Consider the following 26,372-nt stretch of genomic DNA (forward strand, 5'->3'; position numbering starts at 1 on the left):
GACAGCTCAGGGTGAATCTGACCAGCAGCTGTCAAACCTTTTTCAGAACGGTTTATACAGGAAGATTAACCTATTTTTGGAGGTTAAAGTTTTTTACTTTATCTGCAAATGTTTGTGTTTATGCCCATTGAATTTTTTCCTTCTTTGCTACTTTACAGCTACGAGCGTCAGTGTATTTTATTATGTGGTTAGAAACACCTTTCACGGCTCCAGATGGATCTTTTTTGGTATTTCTCTTATAGAAACCTATTTTCTGGAGACTCATTGTCTTGGAAAAAATTGTTCAAGGTTAGTCAGATTAGGATAGAAGAAATCATAATTTTTCAAGTCTTGGCACAGCTTCTTAATTCTATAAAGATCTGGACTTTCACTGTGCCATTTTAACACAAAAATGCCTTTAAACCCAGTTTCTTCCTGTATTTTGCTCAGTTTATCTGTTCTGATCCCTGCTAAGGATAAGCATCCCAACACCATCATGCTGCCAACATCAAGTCTCAGTGTGGGCATGGTGTGTTTAGGTTTAGTGTCAGATTTACGCTCTGTGTACCATCTTGAGTTTAGGCCGTAAAGTTAAATGTTGTTAAATGTTCTGCCACATGTTTACTGCGTGCCCTGCATGGGTTTTGGAGAAATTACACACATCACTGATGGAAAACTTCCTATAAAGGTTTCTTTCAGCGACGCCGTGCTTCTTGACACCCATCAAGAAAGTGTGGCAAAAACCTAAAAAAGCAAGTGAACAAAAACAATTTGTGAGAAAGTCAAAGCCCTGAGAAAGCAACAGTGGGTCACTGCAGTCAAGACTTGACCTATAAACTGTTTTCAGTGCAGAAGAAGGAGAAATGTGCTTAGCTGAAGCAGAGACTCTACTGAAAACCCATTGTGACTGTATACTTCTAATTAGCTAAAACTGAAAGATACACACTGTCCGTGTCCACATATTTATATTGCATTGAATGAAATCTGATTTGTCCTGCTTTCCCCTGACCTTTGCCCTGCTTTAGAGAGTGTTTCTTACTAACCGCAGTGCATTACAGAAAGTCTGCTCTCATTTTCCAGAAAACAGTTCTAACTAGCTGCTTGTACAGTCTTTGACTTGTCATGCTCTAACCTCTCTGTTTGTTTTTTTTGTCTTGTCTTCTCTCGGCTTCTCTGTCTTCCGTCCTGCTGCCACCTCTCCTCTTCTGTCCCATTTCCTGCATGCTCTCCTGGACCTCGCAGAAGACCTTAGCGGGGACGGTAAAGTTACACTGTTGTTTATCAATCTCTGTGCTGTTCTTTCTTTCTCATCCTGCCCCGGCTGCACACTGGCTGCACCCTCCAGGGAAAGGGTAGCGTGTGTATTTTGGTGTGCTGCTTGACGTGATGCTTACATTCCTACATCTTTAACAAAAGCTGTGTGCGCTTTTATGTAAATTTACTGTGGTTTAAGCAAAGTAAGGACAAAAAAGACAATAGAATTCAAAGTTAAGTTATCACCTACTGCATAATCAAATGTTCTTGTTGTGTAGAGCAGCATAATCAGTTCTAATATCTGATTTTTTTTTTCTTTTTGAAAATGCAGTACTACAGAGTATAAACATGCCTGCTTTAAACCAAAGAAACCCACAATTGCTCTGTTAAGGTTTCCCTTTCTCTCAAGAAACAGACATTCAAACAGCCACGCAGAAAGCAAAATTTGCAGTCTTGAACATTTACACTTGCGCATACATAAGGACCAGAGGAGGGAGAGGTTTGCTGGATTCCAACGTTGGTGGATTCCTGGCTATAAGGAGCTGGCTAAATCATACACACTTAGAATGAGAAACATGTTAATTTTCTCTCCTCCAAGCTGAAACGGGCTGAAGAGAAATGTTCATCTTTACTTAGAACGCGTCTCCAACTGAGTAAGACTAAACAGCAGTCAGCTCAATGAAAACAAACCCATTTTGCTAAAAAACCAAGTGTATAGTTCAGGTTGAAAACTATGCAATAAAGTACAAATCTTTGGCTTGACAATAGATTAGAAAGAAAAAAGTTTGGAAAAGCTGAGATAAATAAAAAGCATTGCTAAAACATGGTTGAATATTGTTTATATATCTTTTTACAAGCTATTTGCTTTAATTTAACTTTCATCAGTTTATATTGTCTATAGTGAGCTTAGATAAATAAGCTCCTCCTCCACATCACACCTGCTCACCAACTCGACTTTCAGACATCTTAGAAAGACAGCAAGAAGACTGAGGCGGATTTTGAATGAGCAGATGGAGGTAATAGACAAATATCAATTTGCTTACGTGTCTATTTGACATAAATAATTTATCTAGTTGTACTTTCTTATGCTTTGTTTATACTCATCAATTATGTCCTAACAAACGGTGAAAGAAATGTAGTGGTCCATGCCACTGGAACATAGCTACACAAACTTATGAGGCTAGAATTTGTATGTTGAGTCGTTTTTGTAATTCACTTCATTCTTTAGACTCTTTTTTTTGTTACTAATTGCTGATTAAGGGTCAGATTTAAACTGCAGCAACATCAGCGGTTTAAAATAGAAACCGCTGTGTCGCTCAGGTGAGTCGATCAGTCCTTGTTGCAGTAGCAACATAAACTCCAACCTATTCATCAGAGGCACCAAAGGCTTTTTACCCTTTTTGTTTTACCAGGAGTTCCTCTAAATATGTCAAAAATAAATTAATCATCATCAAAAGTAAATTGATCTAACGTGCAGCAGCTGTAGCTTAGAAACATGCCTACTGAAGTTTGTGTTGCATCTAAATGAGCCGTTCCTCATTGTGTTGCTTGTTCTGCCTGGCCTGCCTCATTTAACAGACCACTAGTTGTTATTTCACATTTTCCTCTTCTGAGATTCCTCCAGACAGAAATCAGCCACAGCGAGCTTATTTCACATAAATTAGTCCGACTCCCACCGAGCCTGATAAATCCCAAGCAGAACTGTGACAACGTTCAGGACAGCAGATGTTCGACTCTAGTTTCCAACAGCTGAGTCTGCACGCTGATTTTATTTTAAACACCACCATCTGGTTAGACTGACTCGGCCCATCTTTTGCCTCCCTTTTCTCTGCTGGCTCTGCTCTTATCCTCTGCCTTCCTCTTTCTATCTTGTCTTATCTGCCTCACTTGTCACTGATTTCATCCTACTTCATTTTTTCCCCCAACTGTTTTAGCTCTCGCTCCAGTTTCTTCCTCATTTCTTTCTTTTTTTCCCTGCTTTCGCTCTACTCCTCCTCCTCCTGCTCCACCTCAGTAACTCCCTGCTATCCAGCTGCTCTCAAACAGACAGATATTCACAACACATGCTCAGCTGACGCGATCTGCCAAGCGTTTGTGTGTGTGAGAGAGAAAGGGAGGGCGTTAGGGACGGAGAGGAGAAACGAGGGTGTTACTTTAAGCCGGACTTGCTTCACTTTTACGCTTTCTTTGGTTTTGTGAGTCGTAATGTGTGCCAGTTGTAGTATTCTTACATTCTTCTATTTCTAACCTTGCAGAGACAGACGACTATGCAGAGATAGTTGATGAAGAGGATACGTACACCATGCCCTCAAGTAAGTTTTTTCTTTTTCCATCTTCTTTGCTTGATGTCTATCAGCTGAAGAAATGTTTCGTCTTCAAACTAATGCTACGTTTGCGCATCTGTCAAATCCTTGCATTTCGTTTTGCAGCCTAATAATCAGAATGCTGTGTGAGTCGTTTCCATGAAGCACGCTCACAACTACATAATAAGTTGCTATAAACCACATTCGGTCAGAGCGCCGCTGTAGAATTTAGGCTGGTTTTTCTGATTTCTATTAACAGCAAAGACATTAGTTGGAGGTTACAAATCATAGACTACAGATGTGGTTCCTGGAGACATGTGACAGATCCATTCAGATGTCCATAAAAACCCTCAATACGTTGGTGTGCTTGGCTGTACTTCTGCTTGTAACTGCTGCTGGAGCTCTAGGCTCAAATATCTTTTAAAGTGGACGTCTTGGCCAGTACAAGTACTTATGTATTTAATTGCATGGGTATCTTTAAAACTAGACTGCGTTCTTCTGTCTTGCTATATTTATCTTCCTTTGTTTTGTTTTTTTTCTTCTTCTTTAGTTTCTTTTTCGGTTACTTCCTCTAATCAGCATTTCTCTAGACATGTAGCATATTTTCAGACTCCGCTCCTGAGATTGTATACGTTCTCATGTCAAACCGTCGGCTAAAATGGCTAAAGTTACAATATGTGTAAAGCTGTCCAGCTTTTTTAACCAGTCTGCAGCTGTGTTTTGTATGTTTATTGACCAAATGTCAGATATAAGAAGTGTGTGTGTTTTCTGAGCTTTTTTTAACCTTTATGTAGCAGTCTGGCTCTCCCCCCTGTCTCTTCATCTGCCTTTCTTCCTCTTTTTTTTCCCACCGCCAACACAGTGAGCTATGGAGTAGTTGAAGGTAAAACTACCCGCCTCTCTCATAATATCCCAATGAAATGCGTTTGTAGTGTTTTCTTTTTCCAGGCCCTATTAGCTTCATCATACATTTAAACCAAATGGGTGTTAAAGGTGTGCTGCTTTTTCAGATTTTCATATCGTGTACTGAAGCCACTAAAATTTATTGATGCTGCAATAGTGCATTTGTCTGGGAATCACTCTCAATATTTCTTTTTCCACAGTTGGAGCCTGGAAAATAGTATTTTATATGTTTTATGCGGGTTCTGGTCATTTCGGCCCTTCGCCAGTTTGGGTTTTGCACGTTTCCTACCTGAAGTTATCAGGTACAGAGTGTGGGATGTGCACCAGCCATGTGTCAGTTCAGACCCACTTTGGGTACATTTTGTACCTGCTTTAAAAACATTTTTCAATAGACTGGAAATTAGGTTGTCTGATTATAATAACATCCACCAGTAGGAAGTTGCTAAAAACTACCTTGGTTTGGTCAGGGGCCTTAATCTGTCATATTTTATGCTCCTCAACAGACTGGTCTCTTCTCTGGTTTTTGTCAAATTTTGATGGGCTAATACCAATCGTTAGCTGATACCTTTTCCAAACTATAAATGTCAAGTTGAACTGGACTGTGGTTCTTTAACTGGCTCCAAACGGCCAAAGAAAGCATTAAAAATTTTATTTTACGGGATTTAATAAAGATTCCAAAATTCATCTTCACGCTTTAAGGTCTAGTCTAGGGCATCCCTTTCCTTTTCTTTTTGCAAGTCAAAGAGCTGTAGATTTTTAAATGAAGTCGATATAAGATCTAAGCGTCAAAAAATAGTATGTTTAATCATTTGTGAACCCTTCTGACTACGATTCAAGCTGATTTAGAGATAATACATTGTACTCAAAATGTCTAAGTTTTTAAAAAAACGCAGAAACCAATGTAAAAAATTGAGTCAGCAAAAATCTGAAAATTTGTAGCGAAATAACTGCGGGAATCTTGTTTGCCAATTAATTGGCTTTATTATCTTATGTTAATAGTTGGTTTGGTTAGTGTTAGAAAAAACCTGTCACATATGCATTTACTAGAGAAAATAGATTCTTCCCTTAACTCTGAGATTTTCTAAAACTGCTATGATGCTAAATGCATCAGGATTCTGCTCTTTGCCCAGCCTTCCTGTTACCTGCTTGGAGTCTTGCTCTCTCACTCAGTACAAATTGCAGACATGGCTCGTTGCAAAAAAAAACATCTGTGTTTCCTGTAATTTCATTTGAAACATTTCACTGATGTTTAAAATAGATTCGGTCAGTTATTGCATTGAGTTTGACTCCTGAAAAGTACAGTGTATTCCCGTAATATATCAAAATGTACAGACACTCTAAGTTCCAGTCAGTGGGTATGAACTGGTTGGTATGTGGGTACAAAGTGGGCTTTTTGGGTACCATGATGGTATTGATTGGGGAAGGAGCGAACTGACCAGGTGCCGTTTTAAACTGAGTTTGTTTCTTGTGTTTTTGGAGACGATCTGACCGAATTTAGTCGCTAGATTTCTCAATAAGAGCCACTCCTTGAAAAACAGCTCAGGTCCTGCTTCAGAATCACAATTTGAGTACATCAAGTCTCTTCAGACTTCAGAAGTGATGTAATTGCACTGTGTTTGTGTTGTTTGGTGGTTTGGTTCTCATTGCTCCATTGTTTGGTCAAATATCTTTATTTACGATTGTGGTTGTGTCAGTTCTCTGTGGCTTCGTTCATGTTTGAAGCAATATTCATTTTGAGTAGCAATATGGATTAATTGCTGTAAATCTTTTAAGGAATGTATTTTGGCATTTTTCAAGCTGTGCTGTTTTGTCTTTAAAGATACAAAAGCAGCACGTTTCTGAGCCAGTTCATTGTGAAATGTTTGCCTCACAACATCCTGATTGTTAAGTTTTCTGCTATCCCCCTGATAGCTTGACCTTTACAGAAGCAGAACTGAAATGTCAACTTTAGTTCGAATGTCGAGGATTGTGATTTCAGTCTCAAACCTTAGAGTTTCCTTTGAATTTTAGTGGTTTTGTAAAAAGACAGAGACCAGACTAAATACAGCACAGTTGTTTATCAGTCAGAGGGAAATTACATTTGAGTTTGTTTTCAAAATGCTTTCTCTTCAGAGCACTCCAAGGGTATTTATCTACTCTGCATGAAGAATTTCTAATGATGATGAAGGTGGTTTGGTTTGCATGTTTTAGAACATTTGTTTGAGATTTCCTCAGTCTGTGATGCGAACAAAGTTTGCATTTATGGTAAAAGAGTCAGGAGACGTGGCAAATCGTTTGTTGATTATAACCAGTGGGTACGTTTTACCTCCAAAGGCAACAGAAAGGTTTCATCATTTTGTAGCACTGGGAAAGTTGTTCATTTTAAATGTGATAGCCTTTTAATGGTTATTCAGGTCTGACCTTTTTTTAAAAAATAAAATAATTTCTTCACTCTTTTCTCATGTTCCCCTCTCAGCACGGGATTATGAGATCCAGAGAGACAGGATAGAGTTGGGTCGCTGCATCGGAGAGGGTCAGTTTGGCGACGTTCACCAAGGAGTCTACAACTGCCCGGTATGTTGAAATGTACACACACAAACGGAAATGGGGTGAATAAACACTAATATCTTTAAAAACGCGTCGCTCTTTCTTTGAATTAAATGAACAAAAGTTCGAAGAGGGGGAAGCAAATATAAACGTCTACATTGTTGAAGCTTAATGTTTGTCTGCTTTAGCCAATTCAAAACTAGTTTGAGTTTTTTGGGCTATTTGGAACAGCCTGCTGTGTTCGAGTTGACCCTTTAAACACAACTATTCCCGTTCAGGTGATTTAGTTAGAGTGATGATCCAGGAACCACCAAGGAGGAATTTTATCAAATAGAAGATGCCAGAAAGAGTCTGTTTCTGATTCCACGAGGTGGAATAATAAAGATGAAGGACTACCTCTGAGTTCTTCAACATCATTTCAGATCAACAGCCAAATGTTTGAAACTTTGACCCATTTTGTTTGTTTTTCCCAATTATGCTAGGATTTTGTTTATGGATGCAAAAAATGTGTCACTTTCTCCAATTTGGCAAGGAACAGAGATATCCTCACATACCTCATATAGATTTCCTAAACTTGTGCAGCCCTTCTTAGATACAATCCATAATAAATTCAAACCTAAACATCAGCTGTTTATTGTGTGATTATTCCACCTGAAAAGTGAAAGGTTAAAGTCTTTCAGCCACAAATTAATACCATATTCAAGACGATAAGGGGTCTGTCCGTGTGTCCGTCCTGCTCATTATACACATACTTAACATCAAAAACCTTTCTATCATGTGTATCGAATGCCAAAAAAGTCATCTTTATTTTTGATGTACAAGTAAAGCTAAAACAATTTCTTCCTCTTTACCTCAATTTGCATTTACAACTTTAAAGGATCTGCTGTGTTTTACATGCAGATTTCTACTTTTTATGTGCTCTTTGCAATCATTGTGTGGTTTGGGTTCTCTTTTCTCAAATATAAAATATTTCCCACAACCTCAATTAGTCAGGCATTGTATTTCATAATCCATCAATGCCTACACAATTGTTAAGTGACGCTCATGTATTTCAATTTGCTATCTGGTGTTTTGTGCGTTCCTCAGGACAAGCCGCCGCTACCCGTTGCCATCAAAACCTGCAAAAACTGCACCACAGACAGCGTCAGAGAGAAGTTCCTTCAAGAAGCCTGTAACACCGCTTTGTGTTTCTTTGTTTCCTCCCTGTTTCCTTTCAGAAGTGCTCACTCTCTTTGTTTTCCAGTAACGATGCGTCAGTTTGACCACCCTCACATCGTTAAACTGATCGGCGTGATCACAGAGAACCCGGTGTGGATCATCATGGAGCTCTGCACGCTCGGAGAGGTGCGCCGCAGGCTGCGTGTTTAAGAGCGCTTTGTCACATTTTCCTCCTTCACCCGTTAGGATGGAGGTTTGCATAAACGTGCGTTTCTGCTTCTCTCTGCGCATGTTTGTGTGTAGCTGCGGTCGTTCCTTCAGGTGAAGAAGTACAGCCTGGACTTGTCCACCCTCATTCTGTTTTCCTACCAGCTCAGTACAGCGCTGGCCTACCTGGAGAGCAAACGCTTTGTGCACAGGTACAGCCATCAACTTCTGCATTAACATATAATGCAGAAGTTTTTGCCAAAATGTATTTTGGTAAAAAAAAAAGTATTTTACTTCTTGATGAACTAATATCACATAAAACGACAGTGGGCTTATTTTTTCTTTGTTTTTTTCCCAACATTAAACTAAGAAAACAAAGTCAGATATATATTTTTTAAATCATGGAAGGTCCATAATTAAAAAGGGTTTTGCATCTTGACTCATTTAAAAGACTGGCATCTAGTTTGAAAGTTCTTTTGGGTTTGATTTAAAAAAAAAAAGCAAATAAAAAAATATGCTATTTTTAGCAATAAGAACCAGATTTAGAGTTGTTTCAGCCAGCCTAGGAGATTTGTGTTCAACAAAGTTTGCTTTTGTATAGAAGTTACTTGATAGATGTGTTCCTCCGATTCACTATAAAATTAAAGAGAATGCAAAAAAAGTTTCTTACTAATAAACAATTTTGTGCTCTACCTAACATTTTCTGTTGTAAGATGTAAAATTTTTCCTAAAATAAAAAAAGTCACCAGTCAAATATAATCATTGAAAAAAGTTATAAACTTCAGCTACTTATTCAGTCAGATCTTAAATTATAATCACAATGTCATTTATAATAAATCTTAAATTTCCCTTGCAGAAGCATCATATTAAAGAGTGTAATGTTTCTAATTTGAGGATTCAAAGCTAAACACAGATGTTGTGTGTTATAGAGATATTGCAGCACGTAATGTGTTGGTCTCGTCTGTGGACTGCGTGATGCTCGGAGACTTTGGTCTGTCTCGATACATGGAGGACAGCTCTTACTACAAAGGTAATGGCATGTCCAACCATAATGAGGGGAAAATTCATCAAAGTTTTCATTGTACCATCACATGCACATTACATGTTTTCTATACAGGCTTTACACGAAAGTTTAGTTGCTCCACTAAGCACAGAAGAGCTGAGATCAGTTTGTGCCTGTACCTTTCTACCATCTAGTGGTGACGTTAGGGAACTGCAGTTCCTCCTTTAACGTTATCATTGATTCTCTGAATATGTGGGGTTCTGAAACCTTCGCGCCGTACTGAGTGTATTAATGATCGAATGTTTGTGTCTCAGCTTCTAAAGGTAAACTTCCTATTAAATGGATGGCACCAGAATCTATCAACTTCAGGAGATTCACCTCTGCTAGTGACGTTTGGATGTTTGGTGGGTTTGTCTGATATTACTCTGACAATTTTGCTCAAAGATTTGCCTTTCTCTTTCCTATTTCTTTCCCATAATACTTCCTTTTCTACCTTCCTTTATTCTTTTTATTCACGTTTTGTAATTTAAGTAGCAGTTTTTCTTTAAATCTACAGCAGTGTTCATACAATGAATGTAACAGAACATAGGAGCAACATTTTGAGTAGTTCCTGTATTTTTAAAGTTTACTTGCATTAGTGATGTCTTCCAATTTTGATTGCACCTCTAAAAACACATTTTAGATGTGGTTACATACTAAAAACTGTTCCCCCTCTCTGTGTTTTCCCCTGCAGGAGTGTGTATGTGGGAGATCTTAATGTACGGCATCAAGCCCTTCCAGGGGGTGAAGAACAACGACGTGATTGGCAGGATAGAGAACGGGGAGCGGCTGGCCATGCCTCCCCAGTGTCCGCCCACCCTCTACAGCCTGATGACCAAATGTTGGTCGTACGACCCCAGCAAGAGGCCACGCTTCACTGAACTCAAAACACAACTCAGGTGACATGTCTTTTTTTTGTGTGAAGCTTACAGGGAATAATGCTCTTTTTCCAGTATAGCAGGTTTAAGTTGGACCAATGAAGTCTAGTTTTCAGGTGCCTCATGTTAACCAATTTGGTTCTTTCTAGTTTGTTTCTAACAATCAAGGATGAAACAACCAACGATGGTGACGCCATCAAGTTCCTCACAAACTCAGGAGGCAAACAATTTATTTTGAGATGCGTTCTTTCACTTTTAGTCCAGTTTTATTTAAAGTTGTTACTTTTATACTTTTATAATGTCTTCTCTTCTTCTGGACTCTCAGTTCAGATGGAAATGGCGCCTCCCTGTGGTGTGGTGTTTAAATTTTTCTTACTTACTTTTCTGCCTTATGTTTGACTCACAGTGTAGTTAAAAGAGGCCCAAATCTGACCTTTTTGTCCCATGAGACCTAGAGCTGATTTTTTCTTCAATTCTGACCCAGACCACTTTCATTTTTGACCATAAATTAGATGCATGTCAGATTTATTTAGGGAACCTTCAGGATGGAGGTTTTGTATCATTACGTACTTTTCCAAAAATACCTGGAATCAATAATCTCTCAATAGATTACCCAGATTATAAACAACTTTCCATGTGTCTGGGTGTGATTAATTAATTGTTCTTTAATTTCAGCCTTTGTCTTAATGTTGACTTTTTGTTGCTGTTGCCTGCTTTTGCAAGCAGGTCTCTAGATTTCAATTTTATTAAACAACAACTTACATTTTTATCAACTACAAAAATGCATCATTGCAAATGTGTGTGAGTCATTCATAAAATGCAGCCACAGTACTAGAGGTGAGGGCAGTTTTTATGTTTTAGCCTTTTGATCGAGTCTTTTAGTATTTATCTGGAACCACTCTTGAGCCGTATGTTTTGTGTAATTCATTAATAAATAAATGTAAGCAGGCTGAGTTGGTTTGAACTGTAGGAATAAAACAAATAAATAAATATGTGTGCTGTTATTGTTCTTATGATTTTTGCAGCGCTATACTGGAGGAGGAGAAGGGTATACAAGAGGAGAGACTGAGGGAGGAGATGAGGAGGCAGGTCACCGTTTCCTGGGACTCTGGAGGTTCAGATGAAGCTCCACCTAAAGTAAGACTTCACTGACACATTTATCTTTTTTTCTCTCTCTACTGCTGCTACTTCCTGTTTCTATGAGGCATTTGAACATGATGACAAACTCCAGCCTACTGGTATCTTTCTGTCTTTAGCCCAGTCGACCAGGCTATCCCAGTCCTCGCATCAGTGGAAGCTTCTTTTCCACCTCCCAACACATCCCCTTCCAGGTAAACCAAACCAGGATCACACTAAAAAGAACGATTTTAATAAGTAATACAATACTGTTTGAATTGGACACAAATCTCTTAAATTATTACTGTTTATCTTCTGTTGTGTTTTGCAACTTAAAATGTGTGCGAAGCCCTCAAAAAACAGTTGTTATGGAAATTTGGTGACCCTAAGAAGCTGTTCTTTGCTACACTTTAATAGCGTAACATGAGATTTGAACATTTGTTTTTTACATTGTGACTTGTTTTAATCGTTTTGTCTTTTCTTGACATAAAGATAAACTCACATCAACCTCACCTGAGCCAGGAAAAAAGCTATTTACTGCCCTAAAAGTTCACGTCCACACAGTACAAGAAAGGAATATCAATGTTGGCAAGACTGAAAGTGATCAAAAAGTACTTTAAATATGTTTGGAACTACAAATAAACTTTATGAAATATTTTAATCATATTAATACTTTTTCTGAACCTTCACTACATAAATCACTTATATATATTATCAAATTTAAGCATAAGACAGTTATCAGAGGCACATAAATAAATGCTGGGATTTATTTACCTGCAACAGTTTCTGAGAAAAAAAGCACATCAGTTTACATGCATGCTGTTGAGGTGTGAAGGTGCCTGGCTGAGGGGCTGTTACCCCTGGATTGACACAGATCAGTGTGACTCTGTGCTGCATGGGTCAAAACAAAGAGAGACAGAAGAGAGCAATGTGTTCTCTCAACCCTCTCCTCGTGAACGGAGCAGACGGAAGGCATTTCCTGTTGTTCTAAAAGCTGCTCACACATGGCCTCGCAGACACAAATCAAAACCACCGTTTTGTCTCTATGGCAAAAAAACAACTCTCAATCTTATTTTTATAAAGAATCTGAGTATATACTTAGTTACTGTACATACAAGTCCAGAGTCTTCAATAGTTTTAAAGGCGACTTATTATAATTCCTTAAACAGATTAAGATAGGTCTTTGGGCTACATAAAACTTGTTCATTACATTTTTTGCTCCAATTAAATTGTTCTTAGATAATAAGATTTTAGTCTGCTCAGTTCTGCTTCTATTGAGCTCCTTACAAATTGAGCTGTTTTAGGGTGTCTTGTCACTTTAAATCCAAATAAGTTGTGGCTGGCCACGCCCCCCAAACCCAACGTTAACACTCCCACGTGAAAACGGCTGCAAAGAAATGCACAATTACACAACCATACGTCTTTGAAAAGCATTAGTAGAGCCTCCTGCACAACCAACAATAATGCAGCAAGTGGTTTTGGGAATGGTATGTCAACAACAAAACACTTGTCTTGTCCAGCAGCCATTAAGAAACGGCTTGTTTTCCAGTCACCAAAAAGCATGAACTTATTGTAAAAAAAAAAAAAAGTAGGTTTTTTTTTTAGAAATGGAAGAACAAAAACGTGCAGAAACCTCAGCCGATTTCATCCAGCCATTAACTTAACAGCAACCACTCCTTCTGAGCCAGCAGTGGGCAGATGACTGCTAATGCTGAGTTTCTTTATGCCTAAAAGAAAGCATTATTCACACAATAAAACGAAACATTTCCTGTCTCTTCCTGCCTCCAGCCGTCGCCTGGTGGTGTTGGAGGAGTAGGAGGCAGCTATTCTCCTTCTGACTCGTGGAATCAGCTCAGACCTGAACACGCACCACTGTGGAACCCAAATATGGAGGTAAAATTGAGCTGCTTATGTCCTCTATTAGTACCGACAGAAGCCATTGTTTTTTTTATGTTTCAGTCTTCAGAGTATCCTTTAAAAGTCTTAAATTCATGTGTCTAAAAATTAAGGCCTTCAAATGTCTTCAATTAATTTTAAAAATGTAATACGTTGATCCCAGATCTTACATTTTATCTTGACGAACTATTTTGTTTTATATTAAATGCGGGACTTTCCTGTCAGGCAAACGCTGGAGTTGCTCGGAGACATCTGCGTTGCTTTCTGTGACTCGAGGCACTTAAAGCTACCGCTAACCAGCTGCTAAGATACCCTTCTAGATTGCTAGCTTGTGTCTATCGTGGATAAGTGCAAATTTATGTTCAGTTGGTTGAACGACATTCGTTTTCACTTCTGTTGCCAACCCAAACGAGGCTATGCACATTTTGTACAAAAATTTAAAATAAATAAGAAATAAGGTTGGTACTATGAGGGTTAAGGCTGTAGAGATTGGTAAGCAGTGTGAGAAACACAAAGCCGCTGCCAATAGTCACAAAAAGACCCCAAAAATTTCACATTTTTTGTTATTCTATTTAATTCAAAAATACTTTATTAATCCCAAAGGGAAATTAAATTAATTTAAATTAATTAGGCTAATTAAATTAGGCTGGATTGTATCTGTATTTAGAGTTTCTTTGGCCTTAAATTTTATTCAAGGTGGCATTAAATTGGCTTTAAATCTGGGCAAAAAGATTTAAATCCGTTTTAAAAGTCTTAAATCTGACTTGCTGAAACATGCAGATATCTTGGTCTTACATAATTCTAAGTGCTGCATTACAGTATTGCTTTTAGCATTAGCGTTAATTGAACATTTACATATAATTTGATTCTATAAAAGTTGCTTGAATCTGAATATAGTTTTACCATAACTTAAATCTCCTTTTTATGTCTTATTTATGTAATTATCTTGGAATATTAAATGTAATTTTGAAACACCGCAGTATACGCTGCTCTTTTTTCATTTTAGATGCGATTCAGCCTCCTTCTCTTTTCAGTAGCTACCTGTGAAATAAAAGCTGACCATATCTTTTTGCTTTTTTTTGATTTGCTGGTCTTGTTGTTCTCCAGGAGAGACTGGATGTGAACCAGGCTCTGATGGAGGAGACGCTGATAAAGCAGCAGCAGGAGATGGAGGAAGACCAGCGGTGGCTGGAGCAGGAGGAGAGCCACATGGTAATGAAACTCACACAAAAAGCAGATTTTATCTCAACCAAAGTGAGGGTATGTGATCATAACCGTTTGTTTTCACTGCCAAGTAGCAAGAATACAAAATATTACCCAGACAAGGAAATAAGTCACATGAGCTTTGATTTTCACATTTGTTATTCAGATTAGAAATTGTCCCAGACTTTGTTTGTTCACACACGTAGTGGGATGTTGAGAAATAAAATAGAAGACAATGTGAAACACCAGATGAATGAGTTGGGTTATAAAACAACATCCCAAACTTTGAAAATAACCAAGTTCTGCTGATATCACCTCTCCGAGAATCTGTTCTTTATGAAGTGGCAACAATGTCAAAAGAGAGTCCTGCTCATCTAACTATGATGGGATAATTCATGTCAAAGGTTATCAGTCATAGAATGGTCTAGTTAAAACCCTCAATCTGTGAAAATACCCACAGACTCCATCCAACCTTATGAGCTAGTTTGCAAAGTAGAGGAAGGAAAGTTTCGGTCTCTAGATCAGACTCCGGTCCTTGACGGCCTGCAACCTGTGGATGCATCTCTGCTCCGACACACCTGGATCAAATGAAGGGCTGAAAACCAGACCAACATGCCAAGGAGGAAACTCAGCCTCTGGACTCGCGTGTGTTGGAGAAGAAATTCATCCAAAAGTTGCAGACACTTGTGTTGGCCTATTACATACGAAGTAAAAGCTTGTTGTGATCACAAAATGTGATATTTGTTGGCAAAAGAGTCGACCAGAAAGATTCAGAAGCAAAATAAAACCAAAAAAATAAGGATCCGTTTTATGTGCGGAGATTTGTGCCGGCTGTTTTTGCCAGTAGAGCTCCAAAATATCTTTTTCAGATCGCTAACCTGGCTCTGCTGTGCAGGTTTGATTTATCTTGTCAGACAGTAAAACCATCCGAAAAGCAGCCAAAAATCGATCTTTTAACAGCTCTGTTTTTCTACTCTCCTCATTTCTTCTCTTGATTTGATTGGCTGTCCTTTGGGTTTTCAGCCAGATGTGGACCTGAATGACAGAAGGCTCGTGTCCTTTCCCTCCGTCTTTCATATTTCACTCTAACTTCACCTGTATTTGACCTGCTCTTCATGTCTCGATCAAATCTATTGTGTCACTCAGAGCAGGTCAAAACTTTGGGAAAGCATGTTTTTATACTTCACATGTTGGGAGGAAGGCTCGTCTTCCGTCTGTCTCAAGTCTTAACGTATCCAGAAAACACCGACCGTTAACCTCCTCATAACTAAACCACAAACCCAACAGCAGAGAGCAGACTCTTTTTTTTTTTTTTTTACGTACATTAACTTTGGATTATTTTTGCTGGGCCGGTCTGAAATTTAATTTGGACTTCATTCCATTTGCATGATTTATTTAGAAACAAATGGGATTAGCTTTCCGATGCCGTGTAATTCATGCTAAAACAAATAAAAACATTGCATAAAGATCCCAATGTGTTTCTTGCGTCCTTGTTTTCTGTCCTAGATTCATTCGTTGAGTTCTTCTTTCCTTGCTTTTTTGTCCTGACTGTATAGCTGAGCCTGTGTAGGAATGTGCTGCCTTATTTGAGGGGCATGTTCTCTTATTTTTCCCATTTTGAACAGAGGCTAAGTGTGTTGCATCAAATTTCTAGCCTAATTAAAAAGGGAGGCTGGGCTGATAAATGATGCTTTTCAACTACTGCAAGTTGATTAAAGTACAAACTGTAACATCCTTCAGTAATATTTATGCTAATGTTGAAAAAATATTCCTCGAAGTAGGTTATTTTTCCCCAAACAGAATAGATTTACTGAAATTAAAGATTGGATTTTTTTTCTTAAGTCTGGAAAATGTTTATTTTAAGGCATTTACCTCAATTTACCAGGTGTGTCTATGGAGTGATTGTTTTCTAATTGTTCATATGGATTGGGATGCTGGCTGTGGACTTTTGATCTTATGGATTAACGATGTCTGATGTAAAAGTAAAGAATGTCTGGCGAAAGTGACACATGGAAGAACAAAGAGTGAAAAGCAGAAACGCAAAGAGACACGTGAAGTGTGCGAGGAGGACAGAGGGAGGGAGGAAGGAAGTGGGATTGGCAGCAGCAGCGCAGAGGGAGGAATGAGGGAGATTCAGGGGGATGGAAAGAGTGGGAGGGAGGAAGGGAGGGAGGAACATTGATGGAGAGAGAAAGAGAGTGATGCAGTTGGATCGTTTCTTTTCCAGGATTTTGTCTCTGCGTTTCAGTGGAACTTTTCGTTCTCCGGAAAAAAAAACAAAAAAAACTTTCTCCGTCTCTTCTTTCCCCTCTGACTCAGCTTTTCTTTCTCTCTTCATTTATTTTCTCTGTCTTCCAACCCCTCTTGTGTTTTAATTTTTTTTTTCTTCATCCTTCTTTCGCTGACACTTTTTGTTCCCATCCCGACTCTTCTCTCGATGGCCTCTTCGTTCGGTTGCCCGTCTTCCTCACGCTGTGTTCTGTCAGGATGCATCTCTTCAAGGCGTGCTTCACCAAAACGGTACTGAGGCAGAGAGAAGAGGAAGGAGCCGTTTCTCTCTGACCACAGATTTTATTTTGGAAATAAGAGATGCTGTAGCCGCCGTCGTTACTGGATCTCATAACTCTGACATTGCGCTCGGTTTGCAGCTACCTGTTGAGATATGCTGCGTTCTGCTGCTTGGTTTGAATTGTTTCTTGTTTCAAGATGACTGATCAGAATATCTAAATGTGCGCACCATTAAAAAGCATAAAAGCAGTGTGCTTGCTTTTTTTTTTTATTGTTGAAATTCATAAAGCGATACTTTATTTCTGCTGTTTTAGTAAGTGCATGCTCAGTTTGAGTGCTTCTTTCTGCAGAAACCAGAGTCCAGGAACAGCAGAGGCAGCATCGACAGAGAAGACGGCACTCTGCAGGCACCGGTCAGTCAAAAACATTTTCTGCATGAAAGCTACGAAAGTCTGCGCTGTTATTAATAGAGCAACAGGTCAAACGGGTGATGTGGATTTGCAGGAGAAAGAGAGAAGTGAGGAAACAAAAGGGAATGTCTTCATTCATGGGAAACAGAGAAAACAGACAGCAGGGCAAGCAGAGAAAGTATTTTTGTCTGTGTGCTGCGAAGGGCACTGCCTACATACCAGCCGCCTAACCACAGAGCACCATGGGAACGTTAAATCCAGAAGGAAGGCGTGTTTATGATAACTCTGAATATGCTCTTCGAATGTCTTCTTTCACTTGAAAAGCAATAAGCTGCCTAAATTAAAGCTGGCTCTGTTAGAAACATGAAACTGTTTCCTAACACTAAGCTCTGTGTGTGTGTTTGTGTGTGTGCGTGTGTGTGTGTGCGTGCGGGTGTGTGTGTGTGTGTGTGTGTGTGTGTGTGTGTGTCTGAACAGGGAGGAAGTCAACATATCTACCAGCCTGTCGGGAAACCAGGTACATAAAAAGATTCATTCCAGTCTGAAACATTCTGATTCATGAGCATACAGTCAAACCTGCTCTAAATTTAGTGTAAAATAAAATCTGTTGGATATAACGCACTTACTGCTGCACTATCATTATTACTTTTTGTATACCCTTTGTTATAAAAATCATCTTTAAATCATGATCCCTTTTTCATCCGAGTACATTATTGTTAATTATCGTTTCCTCAAAATCCTCTATGTCAAATCAAGTCAAGAAATGTGTGGATGAATTCATCTGGAATGATTTAATGAATGGTGCATGAAGAACGACATGAATGTGTTGTAGAATGAATAAATGAATGAACCAGTGAATATGTGCATGGATAAATGAGTCTATACCTGCATGAGTACATTAGTGAATTAACAAACGAACGAATGAATGAATGGGTAAATAAAGGAGTGATGGAATTACTAGATGGTTTGAGACTTTAAAGAATGACTGGATGTCACTTGCATGCGTGGATGAATTTATTTTTGCAAAGTTGAAAGACTGAATGAATGCTGGAATCAAAAATTGGACAAATGTATAAAAAATAAGTTCAATCACCCACGGATGGATGCATGAATGAACTGAAACTGAACCTTAAAGAGAAATTCTACATAAACCAATATGAAATACAAATATGTAAAAAAGCCTGAGTATCTGTTAAAGTGCAAAATTATAAAGAAAATAATAATGACACTATTAATGGACTTTTAATGCAAGTTTTAATGGAAAGTGTTAAAAGTGTCATTATTTACCGAATGACACTTCTTGACAAAATCCGTAAGCATTCATGAAAACGCCTTCATCTTCATTGCAGGTGTGATGTCGCGTTTATAACAGTGTCATGTCAGTCTTATGCAAATAAAGTGTTACCACAATCCTTTACAAATAAGTACTTGTGCTGCACAATATGCAGCTTTCTTTGTTAAGACGGGCAGTTTAAGCTGTGGGATATTTTGAAACATGTAGATGTGATAAGTAAGACTGAGGCTGTGTTTCTGCAGAGCATGTAGCCCCTCCCAAGAAGCCGCCCCGCCCTGGGGCTCCCCTCACCAACCTGGCCAATCTGAGCCCAGTGGACAGCTACAACGACGGAGTCAAGGTACGCATGAGCGCAAAATAATTGGACGTTTGGGGAAAAAATAATATCCAGATGATTTTTTTTTTTTCATCTGAATTAATTGAAGCTTTTTGTGTAAATACTTGACATTGTGCTTTGCCTTGTCCTGCTTACCTTTGGCTCTAATGTCCTTTCCTTTTTCCCTCTTAACTCTTTTCCGTCTCTTCAAACCTTTTTCTGCTCATTTCTCTCATCTTTTTTTCTTGTCACATGTTCCTCCGCATCCTTTCACCCGTTGAATCACACAACTACTTGCTTATTTTGTTTTTCGCACCATTCACTCTACAATCCCTTCCAACTTTTCTGCACTCGAACACACCTTCATAACTGCCCATAGCCGTGGAGGGTAAGCAGATCTGTGTGTGTGTGTGTGTGTTTTTGTGCGTGTGTGTGTGTTACCATTCTAGAGTTAGTTAGCTGATAGTTACCATCACCTCCATTCTTAATATGTGTTACTGTTAGTAATTTCTACACCAGAGGCAAATTAAAAGAGCAGGACAGAAAACATTTAATCCTATTTTCATTCAAACTTTTGAAGCGGTATGTTATCCTACTGCTGAGATGCTAATCATCTCAGCACCATTAGCATTGAATTGCTGGTTTCCATGAAGCCAAGATTCAAATTGTTTCCCATTTCTGAGGTGTGTTTCCAAAGAAGAAACCTTTTTGTGATAGGTGGAGGAAATCCTTCTTTTTCACCTTCTCACTTTCACAAATTTCACTCTTTTTGTCTAATTTTTTAGACTAAGGGAAAGGAAAAATGCTAAATCTGTCATTTTCAGTCCTGGCCACTTATCAAATCAATGTATTTTCATTAAAAAAAATGTTTATTTTTAACGTTATCTGTTTTCTTTTGATAATATGTAACTATTTTAGAGAAGCGTATCTGACAAGTGGCTTTGATATTGACTTATCTGCACTGAAAACTCAAGTATTGGCTGATTATTGGTGCTTCCTACTTTTGAGATTTGCAGATTTTCTGTCTTTTTAATATAATATTTAGAATGTAAGTGTAAAAATCTCTTAATTGCAGGTTGTGTCATCTGGTCCGAATTAACACCTCATGTACTTTTCACTCTGTAGAAATTCCATCTAGTCATCACATGTAGAGCATGTTAAAGATATATTTTTTACGCATTTGCACGCACTGCCACCCAGTGATGAGTCTCCTGTACTGCAGTCATGTACTCTGACCACAGCAGTCGAAAGCTGCGGGTGTTTTAAACATTTAGCTCTTCCTTAGAGGATCCCATTTCAGAAAGTTATTTGCAAGAAAAAACTAACTTAATCTATTTGCTAACGTGTTGATGGATCCGTGCTCACGGTGCGACCAACTGTTCCAGCTCCAGCCCCAGGAGATCAGCCCACCCCCCACTGCCAACTTGGACCGCTCGAACGACAAAGTGTATGAGAATGTGACGGGGCTGGTTAAAGCCGTGATTGAAATGTCCAACAGGATCCAGCCTGCTGCGCCAGAGGAGTACGTCCCCATGGTCAAGGTAATGAGCGGCTATCGACACGGTCCGTTTAGCTTAAATAAAACGTTCGAAAGCGAAATCCATCGAATGCGGATGTTTGCTTTGGCAGGATGTCGGTCTGGCTCTGAGGACTCTCCTGGCAACGGTGGATGAAACGATTCCTGTGCTGCCAGCCAGCACACACAGAGAGGTATCCGCTCAGAGACGAAGCACAAGTTACCATCAGAACCTGTAACCATATTCAGATCATTCATGAGTGAGCTTAACTAGAAAAACATTCTCTTTTGAAAAGTGTTTGAGCTTTTTCTACACTTTGTCATCGTTCAGTCACACACTTCAAGATATTTGGAAATGTTCCATAAATTTAAAAAAAAGTGTGGAGTGTATGTGAATTCAACCCTATTTACATTGACGCTCCTAAATGAAATCCAGCACTTTCAGAAGTCACTTTATTAGTAAATGAGTCCAGATATGTGTCGTTTAGTTTCAGTATAATTCCAGCTGTTCTGCTGTTTGAACACCTTATTGACCAAACAGCATCATGAAGACCAACCAACACAATTTCAGGGAGAAAGTTGTGGAGAGGTTTAAAGAAGGTTTAAGTCATAAAACTAAATCCTGAACCTTAAAAAAAAGCACAAGTCCAAAACTTCTAGATCAGGGGTGTCAAACTCCAGTCCTCAAGGGCCGCTGTCCTGCAACGTTTAGATGTGCCTCTGCTGCACCACAGCTGAATAGAATAATTAGGTCATTAGCAAGGCTCTGGAGAACTGATCTACACAAGGAGGAGGTAATTAAGCCATTTCATTTCAGTGTTTTGTACCTGTGGCACATCTAAAAACTGCAGGACAGCGGCCCTCGAGGACTGGAGTTTGACACCTGTGTTCTAGATGACAAAAAAAGAAAATTTTTGGCCTTCATGCAAATCACTACATGTGTCAGGAGACTAACCTTCCACATTTACATGGGCATAAATAATTGGAATATACAACCGATCAGAATAAAACTATTCACTATTCAGAATATTCTGATAGGATTTAGCTCAATTGGAATTAAATTGTTACCCAAATGAGAGGGGGAAGTTTATTACGATTGATAATCTGAATACATTTCAATCAGATTAAGGAATTAAGTAAAGGTGTGAGAGCTAAAATACAGGCAGTTCATAAAGAAAATTCAAGTAAGGTTGCTAAAGACTTGAGCGGAAGTTCCCCTTTCAGTAGGACTTCTACTGAAAATCCCAATAAAATATATCGAGTTTCTGGTTATGTCACCAAATGTTTACAAGCTCAAATTGGATTAACATTTTAAGGCTGTTTGAGCAGGCAGGCCATTCCTGCTACTTACGTCTGTGCACTTTGCGCTCCAACAGATTGAAATGGCCCAAAAGCTGCTGAATTCTGACTTGGCCGAGTTAATATCAAAGATGAAGCTGGCCCAACAATACGTCATGACGAGGTGAGGACCAGCAAATGTTTCACTCATTCAAGATGTTTTTTTATTATTTTACGTGGAGTCAAATTATACAAGTTGTGTTTGTTCTGCACAGTTTACAAAAGGACTACAAGAAACAGATGCTAATGGCAGCTCACGCTCTGGCGGTCGACGCCAAGAACCTGCTGGACGTCATCGACCAATCACGACTCAAGATGATCAGCCAGATCCGCCCACAGTAGTCCTGGATCCAGGCACCCCAAAGAGCGCTGTGGAGGCCAGCGGATCCGCTCACGGACTGTTTGTTGGATATCTGCGAAGGATAGATGAAAACAAGGGACAGATGTGTGGACAGCAGACATGACTGAAACAATCAGCCCTCATTTTCTCCTCTGAAAAACATCCACCGCTTCCCTTCTTTCTGGAAACACTCGCGTTTTGGTCCACTTTAGTGTTTTCTACATTGTTCTGACGTGACACAGAGAAGCACCATCGCCGATCGGAAAACTTACGAAAACAAAGGATTTGAAGGACGTCACAAAAAAAAGTGGAACTGAAGCCATGTTGAAAAGGACAATGAAGATGTTTTGTAATATTTTAAATGTGCTTTTTGTAACTATATTGTTGTCGTCATCTGCCTTGATCATTGCAGTATGTCCGTTAGATCTCCAGTCTTCCCTTTGAACAATGTATGAGTAATTATTTACAGTAGAGCTGCCCACTAAAGTCATAACATCTCATTCCCCCCCCCACTCTAAAGATCGCTTTATCTCAGGTGGCATGACAGATGGTTTGTTTTTCTTTTTTTTTATAGCAACAGTTTTAGGTTTTTTTCTTAGCGGAAAAAATCGAAAACTGCTGCCTTACACTGTTTAACTTAACATAAATATTAATATACAAAAAAAGGTTTATATTTAACATAAATCTGAGTTATAAACTGTAAGGAAACATGGAGAGAGAAGAGTGAGGGAGGAGCGGAGGGGACAGACAGAGAAGAGACTTTAGGACTTCCTGAGCCACGTGTTTGCGATTTGACTGACTAGGGCCGCGTCATTTTCAAGCCTTGATGATGTTAAGAATTTCAAACAGACTAAAATGATCTACAATCCTCTCGCTAACATGAAGTATGCATCGTTAAAACCAATGATTACCTTTTTTTTTTTTTATGTAGCAGAAATGTTTCCAGCTTTGGAAAAACTGGTTTTCTCGACGTGAATCATTATTATTATAACTGGCTAGAGAGCGTAACTAAAAATGCGATGTAAAAAGAAAATCCCCTCATGGTTGTACCGTTTCTCTCCCTCTCCACACAGGAGTTGTTTTCGTCTCTTTCTCTTGTTTTGCATCTTTATTTCTCTGTTACCTTTCCAGTTCTCTAGTTTCTCCTTCCTCATTTCTTCCCTCTCCCCTGTGCTGAGCAGTTTTCTCAGGAAGGAGACACTTGTACAGTTGCTAAACTAAGCAAATAAAACACTATTATTATTATTATTATTATTATTATTATTATTATCAAGAAGCATTGCCAGTTGTCTTCATTCTGCATCTCAACCATCAGAACACCATTTGTTTAATTTATTGAAACCACATTTAACGCTTGTCAAAGCATTTCAATTGAGGTCAGGTCTGAGCTTTGACTGGGCCATTACACCACTTTGTTGCACATTTGCTGCTGCGTTTTGGATCGTTGTAGTCGGTCGTAACCCAGTTTGAGTTGGACTCAGCAACTACAAAATGACCAAGCCAGCTTTGGTTTAAGTCAACCCTTTGCCAATTCATACCTGTTTTTCGAGCTAACAATAAAACCTTCTTACTTCTATTTTGTACCAGAATACGAACTATTTTGTAATCACATGCTTTAGTTTTCTTGGTAGTTCAGCTTTGTCATAAACTATTGAGAGAAAAGTCATTATTATTCCCTATTGTCACTGCCCTGTGTGGATCAGCTGACTCTTATGAAATAAGGCTCTAATCAAACTGAAATGGCAACTTTTTTTTCTCTGCCAGCTGGGAGAAGGTAAGTGCTTTTTTGAATGATGTAACCCAAAGACTTCACAGCACCCTCTGAGGAAATGATCAAAATTTACTTTGTCCCAAAAAGCAGAAATTAACGACCCCAATGTGGCTACAAATTGTTGTTAGAAGATGTACCTCGGCAGATGGCAATATTTTATTCTTGGGAAAGAAATGCCCCATGGCAGCCAAACAAACCCAGATGATCATTCCTTCTTCTTCTGTGAAGGTTCTTGTGGGGTATGTAAGATTACTGTGTTGTGCTGATGCAGATAATCTTAAAGAAAAGAATGTTTGTTTAAATGAAAGTATTTAATTATTTCTGATCAAACAACTCTTAAATGTCTTCATCTCCAATTCACCCAAAGGTGAGAGATTCTAAGAAGATGTTTTGGGACAAAATTAACATTTTTGGTAATCAAACACACCATCTCTACAGTGAAGCCTGACGCTGGCGGCTTCATACTCCACAACTGATTCTCATCAGTCTTTAAAAACTTGTAGATGAAGACAGGAACACAAGTCATTCAAATAACTATGACTGACTCAGCTTGAGCTTTTTTGTACGGAAGAATAGAGAAAAACTGCAGCGCCCTGATTGAGACGTTGCCAAGCAGGTGCATTCGCCATTTAATATCTGCATGGGCTTATGCAATACTTTAAATTTACTTGAAATTATTATTTTTTCCATTATCGTTTTGATACTGAACGTGTTTTTATGTTTTGCACGTTCTGGTACATTCAACATTAGCAAAGCACCTCCAAGGCTGAAGGTAAGTTCTGGATGGTGTCTCAAAAAGTTTCGAACAACCAAACATGTATTTGTTTTTATTTGGATTCAAAGCTAACCCAAATGATTAGCTTACCGCCTGTTTATTAATTTGCTAATTATGCCTACTAAATACAACGAAAATAAGAGATTCTGCTTACGAACCGCGAATGAAACTAAATAAAATTGAGATGTAAAAAAAAAAAAAAACATGTTTCCGCCCGGTTTCGAACCGGGGACCTTTCGCGTGTGAGGCGAACGTGATAACCACTACACTACGGAAACCCACGATGTGTCATACAGACACCGACTCCCTACGATTTTTTTTTTGTTACAGATAGGGCGGGTAAAAATGTTTCTTTATTTGTTCTGTGTACTTTCGGTTAATAACATCGAAATTACAGCACATATATATGTATTATATATATGTATATATATGTACATATATGTATTGTTCAAATTGGGAAAAATAGATAATGGTCGAGCTGTATGGCAGCATGCAGGGGCGCAACTATATATTTTTGAGGTGGATGCGAACATCATCGTTTTAGGCTAGCTTAAGAAAAACTGAATATTTACAACTCTCTTGCTGATACACTGACATTTCTTACCTTCTGTCTTTCAACCACTTTGAAAAGCTTTTCTTCGTCTCTCCAACATCTTTATCCTTCCCCCTCTTCCGTTTTCTGTTTTGGGCCCCGGAGTTTTTTCTGCGCCCCATCTTTAGCTCCCTGTTGTCGAGGCATTACTACAAATTTAAAAGAAAACAAAACGCGCCTCAGCCGCTGCCCAAGCTGCCTGTATGGGAGGGGAGAGCGGCTGGCAGGGAGGGGGCGCCTAATCAGTGCTGTTCCTCTGTTATTGATCATTTCATACACAAGCAGCTGTTAAGTACATAAAATGCTGACTATATAAAAAAAAAATTTCCCCACATCGTTTTTGCGCCCCTATGCGCCACCTTTTGCGCCACTGGCTACAACACCTGCAAGTTGTCGGGAGGTTCGGCGTGCAAGCCAGCATGTGGAGGGGTTTAAATAAATTAGAAGATTGTCTAAAAGTTTTATTTGAATACTTGAGTTAGAAAAAGTAAACTCATTTATATATTTGATTTATGTAATACGTTATTTTTATTATCTTGACAAAATGTTGAAGGGTACGCCACAAAGCTCTATATGCAAGCGTGTTAATGGAAAGTTGAGTGGAAGAAAGAAAGTGTGGTAGGACAATGTGCACATCTGTCTAGGACAATCACAGTTTTGTCAGGATTGTGAAACGAAGCCCAATAAAGAATTTGGGAGAGATTCAGAAGGTGTAGACAACCACTGGAGTCTCAAGAGACATACAAAGTTAAATTCAATATGAATTCAAGAATACATTATTGATCCTAAAATTAAGTAAAATATGGTTAAATATCATGTTATTCAAGGTTCTTCAAATGGTTGTTAGGAAGAATTTCTTGTAGCAGTCTGCATTACAGCAAACTTGATGAAGACTCTGACTGAAGACACTTAGTCGTAAAGTAATCTGACAACATCATGAGCGTCATACTTGGGATATAAAGTTGCCCAGTTGCCTTTATAGATGAAAATACATTTTGACTTTAATTTGGGAATTAAGGTCCCAGAACCTAAAGGAAAAGTGTAGAG

At 38.8% G+C, this 26,372-nt stretch overlaps 1 protein-coding gene and 1 non-coding gene across 11 annotated transcripts in view; one reads left to right on the top strand and one right to left on the bottom strand.

Annotated features, from left to right (window-relative positions):
• The window catches only part of ptk2aa (protein tyrosine kinase 2aa), a 68,154-nt gene extending 44,709 nt beyond the window's left edge, over positions 1 to 23,445 (top strand). For 2 of the 10 annotated variants that reach the window (XM_032580801.1, XM_032580800.1), the window contains exons 15-33: positions 3,489 to 3,545; positions 6,895 to 6,992; positions 8,052 to 8,309; positions 8,427 to 8,542; positions 9,260 to 9,360; positions 9,648 to 9,737; positions 10,067 to 10,271; positions 11,276 to 11,387; positions 11,507 to 11,581; positions 13,155 to 13,259; positions 14,370 to 14,474; positions 17,324 to 17,386; positions 17,861 to 17,900; positions 18,920 to 19,017; positions 19,373 to 19,381; positions 20,379 to 20,534; positions 20,623 to 20,703; positions 21,886 to 21,971; positions 22,063 to 22,228. In XM_032580801.1, the coding sequence (XP_032436692.1) occupies positions 3,489 to 3,545; positions 6,895 to 6,992; positions 8,052 to 8,309; positions 8,427 to 8,542; positions 9,260 to 9,360; positions 9,648 to 9,737; positions 10,067 to 10,271; positions 11,276 to 11,387; positions 11,507 to 11,581; positions 13,155 to 13,259; positions 14,370 to 14,474; positions 17,324 to 17,386; positions 17,861 to 17,900; positions 18,920 to 19,017; positions 19,373 to 19,381; positions 20,379 to 20,534; positions 20,623 to 20,703; positions 21,886 to 21,971; positions 22,063 to 22,189 (1,982 nt within the window). In that variant the 3' untranslated portion in view covers positions 22,190 to 22,228. Of the gene's footprint in view, positions 1 to 1,221; positions 1,240 to 3,488; positions 3,546 to 4,398; positions 4,420 to 6,894; positions 6,993 to 8,051; positions 8,310 to 8,426; positions 8,543 to 9,259; positions 9,361 to 9,647; positions 9,738 to 10,066; positions 10,272 to 11,275; positions 11,388 to 11,506; positions 11,582 to 13,154; positions 13,260 to 14,369; positions 14,475 to 17,323; positions 17,387 to 17,860; positions 17,901 to 18,919; positions 19,018 to 19,372; positions 19,382 to 20,378; positions 20,535 to 20,622; positions 20,704 to 21,885; positions 21,972 to 22,062 lie in introns of all 10 variants that reach the window. The other 8 variants (XM_032580796.1, XM_032580798.1, XM_032580797.1 and 5 more) reach the window with 8 other exon arrangements.
• Positions 23,446 to 24,938: 1,493 nt separating this feature from the next.
• trnav-cac (transfer RNA valine (anticodon CAC)) lies at positions 24,939 to 25,011 on the bottom strand. The gene has a single exon. It is a non-coding gene; the product is annotated as a tRNA-Val (tRNA).
• Between the last annotated feature and the right edge of the window lie 1,361 nt (positions 25,012 to 26,372).

The sequence above is a fragment of the Xiphophorus hellerii genome, chromosome 13 (genome assembly GCF_003331165.1).
Source record: "Xiphophorus hellerii strain 12219 chromosome 13, Xiphophorus_hellerii-4.1, whole genome shotgun sequence".
Classification (NCBI taxonomy): Eukaryota; Metazoa; Chordata; class Actinopteri; order Cyprinodontiformes; family Poeciliidae; genus Xiphophorus; species Xiphophorus hellerii.